This window comes from Delphinus delphis, chromosome 18, assembly GCF_949987515.2.
Source record: "Delphinus delphis chromosome 18, mDelDel1.2, whole genome shotgun sequence".
In the NCBI taxonomy this organism is placed as follows: Eukaryota; Metazoa; Chordata; class Mammalia; order Artiodactyla; family Delphinidae; genus Delphinus; species Delphinus delphis.
In genome coordinates this window covers 5,809,606-5,825,266 of record NC_082700.1, presented here as the reverse complement: position 1 = coordinate 5,825,266, position 15,661 = coordinate 5,809,606, and the positions used below count along the sequence as shown (strand labels likewise).

General features: G+C 41.5%; 1 protein-coding gene across 1 annotated transcript in view; it reads left to right on the top strand.

Annotated features, from left to right (window-relative positions):
* Positions 1-15,661, top strand: part of FLT1 (fms related receptor tyrosine kinase 1) — a 172,639-nt gene that overhangs the window by 16,015 nt on the left and 140,963 nt on the right. The window contains exons 2-3 of the mRNA XM_059995932.1: positions 10,989-11,085; positions 11,475-11,707. Coding sequence (XP_059851915.1) covers positions 10,989-11,085; positions 11,475-11,707 — 330 coding nt within the window. The remainder of the gene's footprint in view (positions 1-10,988; positions 11,086-11,474; positions 11,708-15,661) is intronic.

Genomic DNA, 15,661 nt, shown 5'->3' with positions numbered 1-15,661 from the left:
ATAACGTTAATTCCATCTAAGAATTTACAAACTTTAAAAAAAAAAAATCTCAGGAAGGCCAGCTATTACCCACATTTACTATGTAAATTGAGTCTAAAGAAAACATGAAAATTAAAGCAAAGCAGAATTTAAAAGCACTTTTCAGTCAACACACCCACCCCATTGTCTGTGCAGGATTAATCTCCAAAATACGTGTAATGAAAAGCGATTGTATTCCAAATTGTTTAATTTAGAAGGAAACTGATTTTGACAATAGAAACACAATGGTCAAGGACAGTGTTTAATGAGCCTTAGAAAGTATGCTAAGGCAGCTTTCAAAACCTCAATTCCCCGATGATGCATAACTTTATTGCACTCTCTTGACTATTTAAATCTCAAGGGTCAGAGGGTTTGTATATGTTATTGGTAACAAAGACTGGAGCTCTCTCAACTTTCAGTGAGTGAATTCATAAGGCACCGCCTTTATATACAGTCTAAAGTGCTGTGGAAGAATGTGTTCTATGTAGTTTGGACTCCAGAAACTCTATCAGAATAAGCTTGAAATTAACATCAGGACTTTACCACACTCAGCCCTCCAATCTCATTTTATTTCTCCCGTATGTTTATATGCACAGCAAGTGGGGTTGTGTCATTATTTGTCATAGGTGAGAAAGTTGAAGAATATACGATATAAAAAGGATAGACCAAAATTTGAGTTAGGGATAATAACGTTTCGTCCTTTTCTTGCATGGATAGCTAGAGTTTAAGGTACACGCTTTCCTGCCTGCCTACTTGCCAGCCTTTCTTCATTTTATGGTACAAAATTTTTAAGGCATAACGTTGGATTTGAAATTAAAACTTTGGCATGATAAATTTTTTTTTTTTTTTTTTTTTTGCGGTACGCGGGCCTCTCACTGCTGTGGCTTCTCCCGTTGCGGAGCACAGGCTCCGAACGCGCAGGCTCAGCGGCCATGGCTCACGGGCCCAGCCGCTCCGCGGCATGTGGGATCTTCCCGGACCGGGGCGCGAACCCGCGTCCCCTGCATCGGCAGGCGGACTCTCAACCACTGCGTCACCAGGGAAGCCCTGGCATGATAAATATTTTTTATGGTTACTTAATAGCATTCCAACATACAGCTCCACGATATATTCAGTTTTTTCCAGAAAGAATTGTGTGTGAACCTGAGGATTATCAGGGTTACATGACAGGTTCTACACGATGTCTCAACTCAAATTTAGAGTTCTGATTCCCGTTCTTATACTTTAACCATTCTATGGCAAGCTCCTTTATTGAATCGATGAAATATTTCCCAGGTCTCCTCTGGGATGCTTTCCTTCCTAAAGGAGCCCAGAGGGATCCACGTAAATAACATGTATTCCGGGGCCCTGCTGTCATTGTCTCCCTAGATGCCCGGAACTTCGGCATTGAACAGTCATACACAGAGTGTGTGGTCAAATGTTTTGTGGTAGAACAAAGCATCATCCTAATGCCATGTAGAATAGGGAAGACTTGAGATTTTCAATTGTGGGTTGCCTACATACTGTCCTATGCTTCCAGACTGCGGATTGTTTAAAAAGAATCCAGAGGATACCTCTGGCTGAACTGAAACTTGTAATCCTCAACAATTCAGAGGAGAGAAGTTTAATATTAGGGCCGTTCAAACATCTTATTAATACGACTGCTATGCCTAATGATGCAACTTGCTCCAAATGCTAGGGTGCACCGATTGATGAAAGAGGAAGAACAGCAGAGAAACCCTGGTTGCTTCCAGTAAACCAAGTGTTTGTATATCGCATGTGTGTTTATTGAATCTCTGCGGAGTGTTCTTTTTTTCAGGTGTTTATAACCTGAAAGTTAATACAGTCTGGCCTGAAATAACTTGTAAACCGACATGCATGATGGCATAACGCTGCCGGTGATTATAAGCCCTTCTGTGTGAGGTGTCATCAGGTCCAGTTGCCCCACAGTCCTCTGAACAGTAACATTGGATAAGAACAGAGGATGGTAGGGTGTCTGCTTCACGTGTAGTGCGTTTCCTGCTACTGGTAGAGACACAGCCGTGCCGAGTCCTCCCTAAGACCCCAAACCCTCCTCTTTGCGTTTTTAGGGTATAAAGTGCACTGGTTCTGTTCATCTCCTTTTGTGTAAGCAGAGGAAAGCCTACCGTCTTCTCTACTGAATGCTTTGTGAGCTATGTCTCGTGCCCTGTCAACCAGATCCTGACCCTTGCTCCAAGCCGCTCAGATAACTCCCTTGACGTCGTATGGTAAATTGAAATGACATCTCGTTAGACAGTTCTATGGAAGTGGCTCGTGAACTCATTCAATAAAAGGACATCGGTGTGAGAGTCGAGCGTTTGGGGGGGGGTAAAAAGGTAACTCCTCGGTCGGCAGGAGATTTGTCACTGACCAACCTTAATTAACTCTGATGTCACATGAAAAGGAGCTGTTCCTGGGTACAGGTCACTCGGAGGGTAGGCTCCTGATGGTAGCCGGTGACAGGCCCGATGATAAATGAACGTGCCCTGTTAAACCATGACCCTCCGAGAAGCCAGTGTCAAGGAAAAAGCTCAGAGAGGTACCCTGAGGACGTGCCCCTCGTAAACGTTGACAGTAGGAATGCCGACGTCAGTAGAGGACTTTTCTCTCGGTAAACATCTTAAACCACACAGATTGTTTTTCTTTTCAATAACCTTTATAGAGTTTAAGGAAAAATGAGTGAAGTCCATCACCCATGTATGGGTGGAACCAAGACCATGGTCACTTCAGGGGCTAATACCCTGGTGTCCTCTGTGTGCTGCACTGGAAAGCTGTTGGTGGATTTTGTTGACTGACAAAGTGTGAACTGTAAGCTTTAAAGCAAGCAAATTATTCAAGTAAACATAGGTTGAGGGCTGTGCCAACTGTCACTGCTGAAATTAAGCAATTTTTTCGCTTGTGTTTTTATACCTGAATTCAAGACATAAATGCTATATAAATGACTTAAATTTTCTCTTAAGGCATGGAGATCAGGTGCTTCCTAGTTTGGATCTGATGATTTGGGGATTACTTGGGATGGCAGAAACTCTGAAGCAAGAAACCATTGAATTCTTTTTTTGTGGGTCCCTTTGATAATAAAAAGATGAGAAAGAAAATAGCAAGTCTCTGGGATTAGCAACTTGCTACAAATTAGGTGTATTCCTGCTGGAAGCAGCTACCTAACCATTCCGTCCTTTGTGGACCTGGGACCAAGAGCACAGTTATCATAACCTAAGATATCCTACATCTGTCCATCTAAACGTCACAATCGTATCTCCACGAGGGATTAGTCAACAGTGAGTCAGAGCTTCTTGCTGTTGCCGAGTACATGTCAGTTTCTGAGTCCAAGCGTGGAAAGAGGTTTCCCTGTGCCTGAGAGAACGTACATGCCCCCTCTCGTTTCTAAACCCACCTTCCACCACTCCTAAAACAAACTTCCCGGGGAGGAAAGCATGTTCCCCGTAGGCAGCAATGTATGTGTGCATGTCTTTACGTAAACATCCTTTCATTTCTCTAGATCCTTCCTTGATTTAAGGCCAGCTGTTCTGGGAGGAAAAGAACATTTAAAAAACTAATGTCGCCTCTCATTGTGGGACTTGCTTGAGTTACGCTGCTGTCATACAGACTCCCATGGCTTTCCCACCTTGGATTTAGTCTGCTGGTAGACGGAACAGGAGGTCTCTGGTCTTTCCCCATCATGCTAGAAGTGAGAGAAAAATGTACGTTATCATGTCTTCAAGTAGTATGTTATAATACTTCAAGTAGTATAATGTCTTCAGTTGTGTGTTCAGTGTGATAACTGACCATACAACTGAACTGTGTTCAGTTATAAGGGACCCTTCATATTATCTGACAAATACTTTAATAGAGGCACGACACAGAAGTTAAGACCAAGAGTTAACTTCTTATTAAGTATTAGAGCCCCGTAGGCATTAGCATCTCAAACAAAAGTTTTGGAAGTTTCTGGAAATTTGTTTCATTTGCATTCTTAACCTTTTTCCCACCCTTGCCACCAACCAAAAAGATTCCATGAGGTTTAGTCTATGAGACTTAAGCTTTTAATAAGCTACATCTTGAGGAAAGAAAAGTCTTCTTTTATTATGAATTATGTTTAATTAACCTCACACAACCTTGGTAAAGACTCGAGGTCTTAACATCAAATTTTAGAAACATGATACTTGGGGATCTATATTTAGATAAAGAGGTCATTTATCATGTAGGATTATGTACTATTGAAAACGTGGTATGTAAAATCAAAGACAGATGCCTCTCATTTGAAAGAGACCTAATATACAAAGCTTTGCATTAAAACCAAATCCATTAGAAATCAATAATTTTAATATTAAAGGAAATACCGTAGATTTCTTCCAAGAGCTCTAGCAACGTAATTTTTGACGTGACTCAATTTGTTAAAATTCCGATTTAAATAGGTAAAATTCAAAAGATGCAATTGGAAGTGATTTTCAATTAACATTAAATTTAAAAGATTGCAATTTGGGGGAACAGTGAGTTTCTTGCAATATGTTTGTAAATCTTCTAATACATAAATAATGATGTTATTGAACACGAAGTAAAAATTCTCTAACATCAGCCTTCTGAAGCTTTAAGCTGGAGAAACAACTACAAGTACAAAAATCTAACACTGATGAGGTTGTATGTAGCAACAGAATTCAAAATAGCTCAATATGCAACTTAACTCTGATTATTTTAGTCATAAGTTTTGTTTTCAAAACAGCTTTATTGAGATAAAATTCACATACCACGAAACTCACCATTTTAAATTGCGTAAGTCAGTGATTTTTAGTCTATGCACAAGAGTTGTGCAACCGTCCTCACTATCTAATATTAGAACATTCTCACCCCCAAAAGAAACTCCTGTTGTTACTCACTTCTGTTCCTTTCTCCCCCAAGCCCCTGCCAACCACTACTCTTATTTTCTCTCGTGTGGATTTGCCTATCCTGGACATGTCATATGAATGGAATCATACAACATGTGGCCTTTGGTGACGGGCTTCTTTTTGGTTTTTAAACAAGACAATATTATTTTCTCACGGTTCTGGAAGCTGGAAGTCTAAGCTCAAGGTGTCATCAGTTTGGGTTTCTCCTGAGGCCTCTCTCCATGGTTTGTAGACAGCTGTCTTCTCTCTGTGTTCCTACATGGCCTTACCTCTGTGTGCCGTAGCACAGTGTTTTCCGGGGTCATCTGTGCTGTAGCATATATCCGTACTTCATTTCTTTTTATTGCCAAATAATATTCCATTGTATGGATCGACTACCTTTGTTTATCCACCCGTCGTTTGGGTGGTTTCTACTTTTTGGCTATCACAGATAACGCCGCTACAGACATTTGTATACAAGTTTTTATTTGGACATATGTTTTCGGTTCTCTTGGGTAGATACCTAGGAGTGGAATTGCTGAGCCATCTGTTTAACTCTATGTTTAACCATCTGAAGAACTGCAATCTGTTTTCCAAAGCAGTTGGACCATTTTACAGTACTACCAGCAATACGTGAGGGCTCCTGTTTCTTCACATCCTCATCAGCACTTGTTCTTGTCTTTTTATTGAAGCTATCCTAGCGGGTGTGAAGTTGGTATCTCACTGTGGTTTTGATTTGCATTTTCCTGATGGCTAATGATGTCCAGCATCTTTTCATGTGCTTCCTGGCCATTTATATTTCTTCTTTGGGAAAATGTCTATTCGGATACTTTGTCAATTTTTTAAATGGGTTATTTGTTCTTCCAGTAGTTGTAAGTATTTTAAAATGTGATTTCTAACTTGTACATTGTTATGAATCACTGTGGATTTCAGAATCACTGACTTTTTAGGCCAGAAGGAATTGTAAAAATCTAAGTCCAGCCTCCTCTGTTGGCGGATGAAGAATCTGAGGCTTAAGGAGACTTGCCAAGGGCCACAGCAGAGCTAGTTAGTAGCAGAGCTGGGGAGATTCATGATTCCCCGTCAAAGATGGAATAACATAGCTGTTTCACGATTCCTGTTTGAATAAGGCCCCTTTCTTCCAGAGAACAGCCCTTTGATTTCAATATAGTAGGGGTGAGGGGGTGTCATCTAGAAGGAAGAGGGGCTGATGACCTTGTCTTGAAGTTACATTTAACAGGTCAGAACACTATTATTATTCAGATCAATAAAAAAGGCAGTTTTCTAAAGATAACTTTTAGTCAAATTTTATATAAGAGCCTGCTCTCAATCTTAAAAGTGATGGGCCAGGCTGTCTGGTTCATAATGACCTGTGGTGGGTGTTCTCTCTCTCAGTGTCCATCATGGTAGCTTTGAAGAGGTTTGAAGAAAGAACCTCAATCATTTGGGCTTTGATTTGGTTGCAAAATAAAGCCTTTTTTATTTACTTGGAATTTTACTCACGCTTCCCATTGAGGTCCCAGAAAGCATTCCATTTTGCCCAATGAAGTACGGGTGGGAAACGTAGAGCAGCATCTTAGAACAGTCTGTGCATGGGCTTCCTCCCAGAGGTTCATCATGTGGGGAAAGAAGGGGTGTTTGTTTAAGAGCCATAAAGCTCTGTTCGCTTTCTACCTACCCAATAATACAGAACAGACAACGAGGGAAAATATTCAGACAAGCACAGTACAGAGTGTCAGTGTTCAGTCAGTAAGTTCACGTACACATATTGGCTTTTTAATGCTATTAGCCCACTGTGCTTGACCTTAAGTTTTTCCTAATAAAGAAGCATGGGATAAAGCCCGTTTTCATAGTCTACACTTAGTTTGTTTTTGTTTTTGATTCTACGTGGAAGTGAGATGATACCGTATTTGTCTTTCTCTGACTTATTTCACTTAGCAAAATGTCGTCAGGGTCCATCCATGTTGACGCAAGTGGCAAGATTTCATTCTTTTTTATGGCTGAATAGTATCCCATGGTGTATATATACCACATCTTTATCCATCGATGGACACTTAGTCTTGACTACTGTAAATAATGCTGCAGTGAACATGTGAATGCATATCTTTTCGAGTAAGTGTTTTCGTTTCCTTCAGATAAATACCTAGAAGTGGAATTGCTGGATCATGTGATAGTTCTATTTGAGGAATATCCATTCTGTTTTCTGTAGTGGCTGCACCAATTTACTTTCCCACCAACAGTACACAGGGGTTCCTTTTTTCCCACACCCTCCCCAGTTCTTGTTAATTTCTTGTCTTTTTGATAATAGTCATTCTACGTGTGAGGTGATATCTCATTGTGGTTTTGATTTGCATTTCCCTGATGTTTAATGATGTTGAGTATCTTTACATGTACCTGTTGACAGTCTGTCTTTGGGGAAAATGTCTGTTCAGATCCTCTGCCCATTTTTAAAATCGGATGGTTTGGTTTTGTCCTATTGAGTTGTATGTGGGTTTTTTAAATATATATTTTGAACATCAACCCCTTATCAGACATACGATTTGCAAATATTTTCTCCCGTTCAGTAGACTGCCTTTTCATGTTGATTGCATTGAGTTTTTTGTTTGGTTTTATTTAAATATCAACCGCTTATCAGACATACGATTTGCAAATATTTTCTCCCGTTCAGTAGACTGCCTTTTCATGTTGATTGCATTGCGTTTTTTTGTTTGGTTTTATTGAAATAGTAATTTTCCTCTATAAGGAGATCTCTTTGACCCTCGTTGTTCTGTCGTAGTTGACTTTGATGAAAACAATAGTTCATGGACCAGCTAGTTTCCTGAGGCGACAATGATTCTTTTAAACGAGACTTCTAGGCTCTACCATGGCAAACAGTGGAAAGTTCTGATCCACATCCGAGCTTCACAATGGGGGGTCATTGTTGGGTTGTAGCACTCCACCCTTCGAGATGAAGTATCCTGTGGATTTATTTCTAAGTGGACAATGTGACTCTGAGCTACGCATGAGTCGAGCAGACAGAGTTGCTCACGGTGGGAAGAAGATATCAGATCTTGGATGTATGCATATTCACGTCCTTATACACATCACCACCAAGACGGAGAAAGGGTCTGACACGCAGGAGACACTCAGAACGTGTTAAATATTCATGACGCAAGTGGGTGTATGGGCATTAAACTGCTTCAAAGAAGTATTTCAAGGCCTAATGACATTTCAGAGCAGTTGAGGAATAAATATCTCACTTTCCTTTTTCTATATGAGTTTTCCTGTTAAACTGTAGTCTTGGTACTTCCGTTCATCTTTATGAGATTCTAGTTTCCTATTAACTGAAGGATGTGATGTCCCAAAGTGTCCAGTTACTTCAAAATGCTGTTTCCTGATACCTCTCCTTTCCTTTCTTTCAATCAACTACTTTTATCAAGCTTCTTTGTTCCAAGGGCAAAACTCGTGATGTCAGCGGAGACAAATTCTATAGCAAACTATTTTTCTCAATATTTATCCCCCTTAGCTTTCCAATAATCCTATTTTTCTCTCAGTGTCTTATTTAACCACTCAGTTAGGTGGTTTTCTTTTGGTTGGAAGCTGGAGTGGGGACCGCAGAGAGGGATGTGCGGTTGGCATATTTGTTGAGGGATATTCTCTACATGACACATCTCCCTCTGCTGGAATCTGGGTGGTTCTTTCAAAGTTTAAGATCCTCTCTGACAAGGGTCAGGAGTACTGGTGTTCTAGGGCACTGATAGAGAAAGATTCACACAATTTGGAAACCAAAATAGCAACAAAAAAGGGGGAGAAAAGTAGGAATCACCTCATACCAGGGAAGGAAGGCATCTTCCCCTTGGCCTCTCCTGGATGGGAAAACTCATTCTGTGCACACACACCACAGAGATACCTGCAAGTATTGCCAGAATTTTCCACAGGAAGCTTGGGGTGGACCTTTTCCAACCCACGAACAATTGCTCAGTTAAATCCCTGGAGTTCCATGCCACAAAGAAGGGCAGAAACTGTTCTGGCCTGGACATTTTTTAGGGCAGGCGTTATTAACTGCTGGCTGTGGCTTTTGAAAGACGTAGTGTCCTCCTGGATCACTGATTCTGAGCTACCCTGTTACTTCAGAAAACTCGTAAACATGAGGAAAGTACAAAATTCTTCTTTAGGTACCTGAATGGGTCGACTTGTTCTGTGAGGTTATTTGATAGAACAAGGGGAGCTCGATAAAACGGTCGTTTGAATTTAAATTTAGTTAATATTGAGCCATTTGCTCCAATCATAATTTGATACCAGGGCCTACTGTATATAAAAGTGACTTTCAAAATATTAATATCATCAGCAACACCAGCAAAGCAGGTAATGTTCATCTAACATCTTTGCAGTTACATACCCAGCAAAACGTTCTTTGATGCGAGTGGGGGAGGGGAGTGATGCTGCTAGGTGTCGGTGACAGGGGCATCTGTCTGCCACCCAGACAACAGAGCACCAAGTTCCCATGCTGTGCCTGTGGACTTTCTGGCTCACACGTGAGGTTGCCAAGGAGCAGCACATCCAGTAATGCCGAGGCAGGAAGTGGAGAGATTAAGCTTCCAGGGCAGATCTTTCACTGACTCTAGTTTTCTTTGCGATATTAGGACCTGAGAGAAACACTAGGGATCATTGCTAGACTACCCCGTGGAGTCTGACACATGCAGGTCTGTGGTCTAAGATCCCAATCTTCTGCTTTGGATTCCACTTTGGAAACTTTCTTTTTTTTTTTCTTTCTGTGGTACGCAGGCCTCTCACTGTCGTGGCCTCTCCCGTTGCGGAGCACAGGCTCCGGACGCGCAGGCTCAGCGGCCATGGCTCACGGGCCCAGCCGCTCCGCGGCATGTGGGATCCTCCCCGGACCGGGGCACGAACCCGTGTCCCCTGCATCGGCAGGCGGACTCTCAACCACTGCGCCACCAGGGAAGCCCTGGAAACGTATTTTTTATGTAGAAGATATTCCCTAGGATCGGCTCTGCATACATAACTTCCCTCCTTCCAAGAATATCTTTTCTCCCTCCTGCTGACCCTTACCCCTGCTAATCCCGAGCCCCATCTCCTGCTTTTACCAGGAGGAGGGGGAGAGCAGGGGACGAGGGGAGGGCTCCTGATCAGAGACCTCTTCTGCTAAGTCGAGAGCTTCAGCAGAGACTCAACCTCTGTGGCACCAATGGCTCAAAGAATCGTGGGTCTGGGGATGTCAGAAATGGACAGAGAACCAAAGTCACGCAGTCCAGTCTGCCGTCTTACAGATAAGAGAACTGAGATCTGGAGAAGGTGACCTGGCCAGGGTCTCATAGCTGGTCCCCGGGATGGATACTGTGTTGTATGGAGATATTGTGTCGTGAGGAGATGCTGTGTCATGAGGAGATATTGTGGCGTAGGGAGATGTGTTGATTTGAGCACGCTTTTGCATAGCTGATCTCATTGCCTCACAACGATCCCCGTGAAATATACTTTGCAAATGTCACGTAGGAGCAGACAGTTCCCTCTTTTCTCTTCCATTATAGAAGGAAGTTGATTATGTAAGACAAACCAAGTGGCTTCTAAAACTGATTTTGATTCTATAATTAGTTTTCCAAATGAGGAAACCAGTTCAGAAAGAGAAATGACTCGCCTAGAATATCATGGCTCAACTAATGACTGAACTATGTCTAGCGTCCAGGAAAAGTTCCATGCCTTGTATTCAGGAAAAAGATCGGACGGGCCTGTGTAACCAGATGACCCATGTTGGTAGTTCAGTATTAGAAATATATTTTGGATGACATTGACATTTAATCCTGAGAGTTTTTAAGAAGTCACTGTATATTTTAATATGGTTGCACTTTGAATCATGATTGAATTTATTAATGTTCTAAATTAATGGGCTTTTGAATATTATGTAGATCGTCTGGCATAGTAGGATATACAATATTCATGAGCAGGAAGTCTTGGAATAGAAAAAAATGTGTGAATTAAAATAAATTTGTATCAGATATACCATTTTGCCTATGCAAGTAAGTTAAAGATGAAAAGTTACCTTTTATGGAAAGATACACCTTTTAAAAAAAGACTAGAGGGCAATTTGCAAATAACACATTTCAAAAACTTTTTTTCCAGGATGTAGTTCAGGTTCAAAATTAAAAGGTCCTGAGCTGAGTTTAAAAGGCACCCAGCACGTGATGCAAGCAGGCCAGACGCTGTATCTCAAATGCAGGTGAGTGACCGTGTTGGTTTGTGGACAATCTGATTGCTCTTCCTTAGGCAGAACCACTCCCTAGGAGAGTAGAAAGGTGGCCTCCCCCAGAGTAGACAGGTAAACGTCAGTGGTCTTCCGTCATCTGCCAAGTGCAAACCTCACGCATCCAGCTTCCCCTGGAGGGTGATTCCTTCATCCATGGGATGGGAGGGAATTACTCACTCACAGGGAATCAGGGGGAGGGATGCCCCGAACATTTTGAGTTGTTTAAAAGCTTTTCTAAATGTGTTACTTTTCTGTAAAGAAAGTGACTGTACTTAAGAAAAGACATCAGGATAGAAATGACAGCTTCAGAACTGGCCCCAGCCGTGACTGACTGTGTTTTGTTTTCTTATCTGTGACTGCAGAGGGGAAGGGGCCCATTCCTGGTCTTTGCCTGCAACAGTGAATAAGGAAAGCCAAAGCCGGAGGCTGAGCATAACTAAATCTGCCTGTGGAAGGAGTGGCAAGCAGTTCTGCAGTACTTTGACTTTGAACGCGGCTCAGGCAAACCACACTGGCTTCTACAGCTGCAAATATCTCTCTACACCTGCTTCCAAGAAAAAGAAAGCAGAATCTACAATCTACATATTTATTAATGGTAAGACTTCCATTTTCTACATTCTCTTTGCTCTAACTTTGCAGTGGGTCATAAATCCACCTGATCCTTTGGAAAGGGAGCTTTCCTAGTGACTGTGAAAGAAGTGGGCCAGGAAAGAGAGCCTACCCTAGCTGTTGAAACTTGTGGAGTGCGTTTTAATGTATTTCCTGAGTGTCAGTTTCAACCAGAATTTTCAAGGACCAGTCAGTCAATTGCATGCTCCCTTAAGGGAGAGACTCTTGTCTGTTTTGTTCACCACTGTACCCATGGCACCTAGAATACTGTCTGGCATATCGTGGGATGAATAAATGAATGGCAAGCGTTTAGTTCTATTTCCTAATTATTGAGAAGCCCAAAATACAATACAGAGTTTTGTCCTTTAACACAACTGCATTCTCTGATAGGTTGGAATTGTAAAATACGGTTCTATACTAAATTCGTAAGTGTAATGTTGGCAATGTCACTCGAAGGTTACAAAATTAATTCCAGTTAATGATACTGTATTATTTCATGTTCACAAAGCGAGTATTAGAAAGATATGAGAGTAGCCACCTGCCATTGCATAGTGAAAAGGGCGAAAGACAAAAAATGAATCATGTTCTGGTTATAATTTTTATAGTATAATTTTTTAGTTTTTTCCTTCTTTAGAGAATGAAGCAATGAAATAATATTCAGAGGGAAGAAATATAAAATCCTTAAAGAAACATAAAGTGGCAGTAGCAATGGATCCCTGGAAGGAATAATAAGGAAGATGACTTGTCACTTTGTTCTTCCTTGTTTTGTTCCAGCCAGTTTCCAAAACTTGCACAAGACTCTAGCCTTAGAGCTAGAGCTCTAACACATGGAGCAAAATTAGTAGGCACCTCAGGCACAAACTCAAGTTAAAAAAACAAAACAACCAACCATCAGCGTCAATAGCCTGAACACACATCCTGGGTCTTCCTCCCGGCGAGTTAGAGAACTGGGTCTTTGCATTGAAGGCAGCACCATAGACTTACATTTTGGTGGGAATCTTTTTTGGAGTGTTTTACCTGAGCCTAATATGTAATTTTCCAGATTCAGGGTTAGTCTTAGAGACAGTAGAACAGTAGTGTGATATTGGCAGTAACATAGTAGCTCGCATCAGCCTGCTTTGACTGAGTCACTTTTCTATCCTGCTCCGCCAAACCCCTGTTTGCACATCTTGCACTTTTCCGGGGGGAGGGGGTGCGGTGGGCAGAGAACTGGAGGAGGCGACAACTTGCTAGCTGATCGCCATCAAAGGAACGCAACCAGCCCACTTAAAAATAAGAGGAGGAAGGAGGCCAGGGATCTTGGCTTGGAGAAGGCAGAGCTGCCTTCTCCAAGAGGGAAGAGAGGGCGGGGTCGGGGGGGGAGCAGGATTAAAGGGAGAGACACAGACACGACGTGTGCCAGTGGTGATGGAAAAAGGCATGTGCTCAGACATCTGTTCTCTTTTTCTAGCTCCCCATAGTAGGTTATGTTCTGGTGCTTGTGGAGGAAAGAAAATGCTTTTATTCCTGTCTCTCTAGGGGAAATGGGGGGAAATTTCATTTACACTAAAATTCTTATAAAACTTTCTCCTGTGGGTTAATTGGTCTGACCTTCCGAATCAAACACTTAAATGAGTAAAAGACCATTTCTCTTTTTTTCCCTAAGAAATGACATTCGGTTATTTTCATCTTTCACTCCTACATTACTCAGTAGGCCTCATGGGTTATGCAGCCAGTAGGTAGGTGTGCAGAACCTGTCAGCTTCAAGCCCCTTTGAAAACAGAAGAGAAACTTAGGTATTTAGAATTATCTCCACTTCCACTATACAATAGAGCAGATCTGGCAAGTAAGGATCACTCTGGGTGTCAAATCAATAGTCACTCTAAGCCCTGTGAGGGCAAGGTCCATGTCTGCCTTAATTACTTTTATCTGCAAAGTGCCTCCCGGGTACAGCGCCTGGCTCATAGCAAGAATTCGGTAATATTTGTCAAATGAATACATGAAGCGATTAACAGGGCTGTGTGGAATACTCTGTTGAAATTGACAGTGAGGATGAATTTCTGGCCAAGTAGGAAAGAGAGGCATCACTCATTCTCGCTGTCTGGTATGAGGCTGTGGGGGGTGAGTACTGGCCGTGGTGTCATGTATCACGTCTGCTCTCTGGTAGTAGCCCACAAACATTAGCATAAAGGTACAAGTCCTAGTATCTCAAAACTCCTGCACAACTTGGTTGGGTAGAAGGAAATTCTCTGTTTCCAAGACTGTTCTTGGAGAGGGAAGGATATCAAAATGTGCTGATTGTGTTTCATAGGGCATTGTTATTGGAATACCGTGCATATTATATGCGTTCATTGGGAAAATCTTTATGAGACGTGACTTTTAAATAGCACTAATAACAAAAGATATGTGAATCAATAATAGGGACCATAAGAGAGCACCTGAGTGTTCTTTGCCAGTTAACTTGGTTAGCAAATATTTAGGGAACACTTGCTAGGTGCCTGTAACTGCACTGCTCTGAATAGTAACACGGATTTTGTTGTCTGTTTCCCGGTAGAGTGATATCGGTCTCATAATCACACTTTACTGAAAGCCAAGTTAGCTATGATATAATTCATTCAGCAGCTGTAACTTTTCCAAGTATCCTAACATTTTATGCATTTCCTATTTTCATTCTTTTATTAATTTTGTGTCTGAGAAGATTTTCCATTATTATTGGATATTTACAACATTACAGGTTTGATTTTATTCAGGGGCGCAAAACTGGTCTGGTCTCTTGTGACTCAGGATGGTCTCTGGGACTAATAACTCCAACCAGTTCCTAATACACAGCTGTGACTACTTACTAGATGTCAACTGGTTATCACTTATTTATTATTGTTGAATGTTTACTTTAGAATATGTTATTGTTTGGACGATTTCTGCCCCTGGTAAGCATCTGCAGATGTGTTGGCGTTTCATTTTGGTTTTCTGTAATGATGAGAAACGCTATTAGACACCTCTTTTGAAAAGGCATAGATCTGTAGTCTGATAGGGTTCTGAGAAAAAGAATCAGGGCTGTATAGCTTTGTCTGCGTGATACCACACCGTGCATGTGGATCATAAGCAAACTGTTATTTAGATGGTTCCCACCTGAGCACTGATTTGGACATAACCTCTGATATGTATATGTAATGTACAGAAAAATCAGTATCACCACTTTATCATTACAGCTTGTAGAAATCTACCAAACCTCTGACATAATGCATTAATTTCAATTTATTTACTCAAGTAGATAAATTATCAATTTAATTACTCAAGTGACTACATTTAACTACTTTACTTTAAAAAAACCCAAAACATAAAACAGAAGCAATATTGTAACAAATTCAATAAAGACTTTAAAAATGGTCCACATCAAAAAAAATTCTTAAAAAGAAAGATCAAGCCAAGGGTATATCAGGAGAGGAAGATGATTGTCTTAGAATCAGTGTAATTTACTGAGACAAGGCTCTACTCGGCTCTGGGACCTGGGATTTAAATTACTGGTAAGTTTAAATTTCCCTTAATATAATAACTGCTTACATTCGTGGTTTCTTTTCATTTAAACAAATGGTTTTATTTACATTATGCTGTTCGATTCTCACAACAATCCCGTGAAGCTTTCTTCTCTCCGTTTTACAAGCAAAGGGCCTAAAATCCATTTCACTTGAGGCTACATGGGGAGCGACGGAAAAGGGTTAGCAACAGAGTAAGGTGGTCAGATTTTTCCCTTCAGATTCTCAGTGGCGGGAGGAGACCAGAGGGGTCAAGACTGAGGCAGGAACACCAGGTAGGGCTGCTGCCAAGGTCACCGTTGTCATAGCTGTGGGAAAGGACAGAAGGTGATGGATTGGAGGGACTCAATCCACCTTGGTGAGCTGGAGGGTCGTGGTGGAAGGGAGGAGGGAAAGTGACACTTGAGTTCTGTAGGGGCACCTGGGCA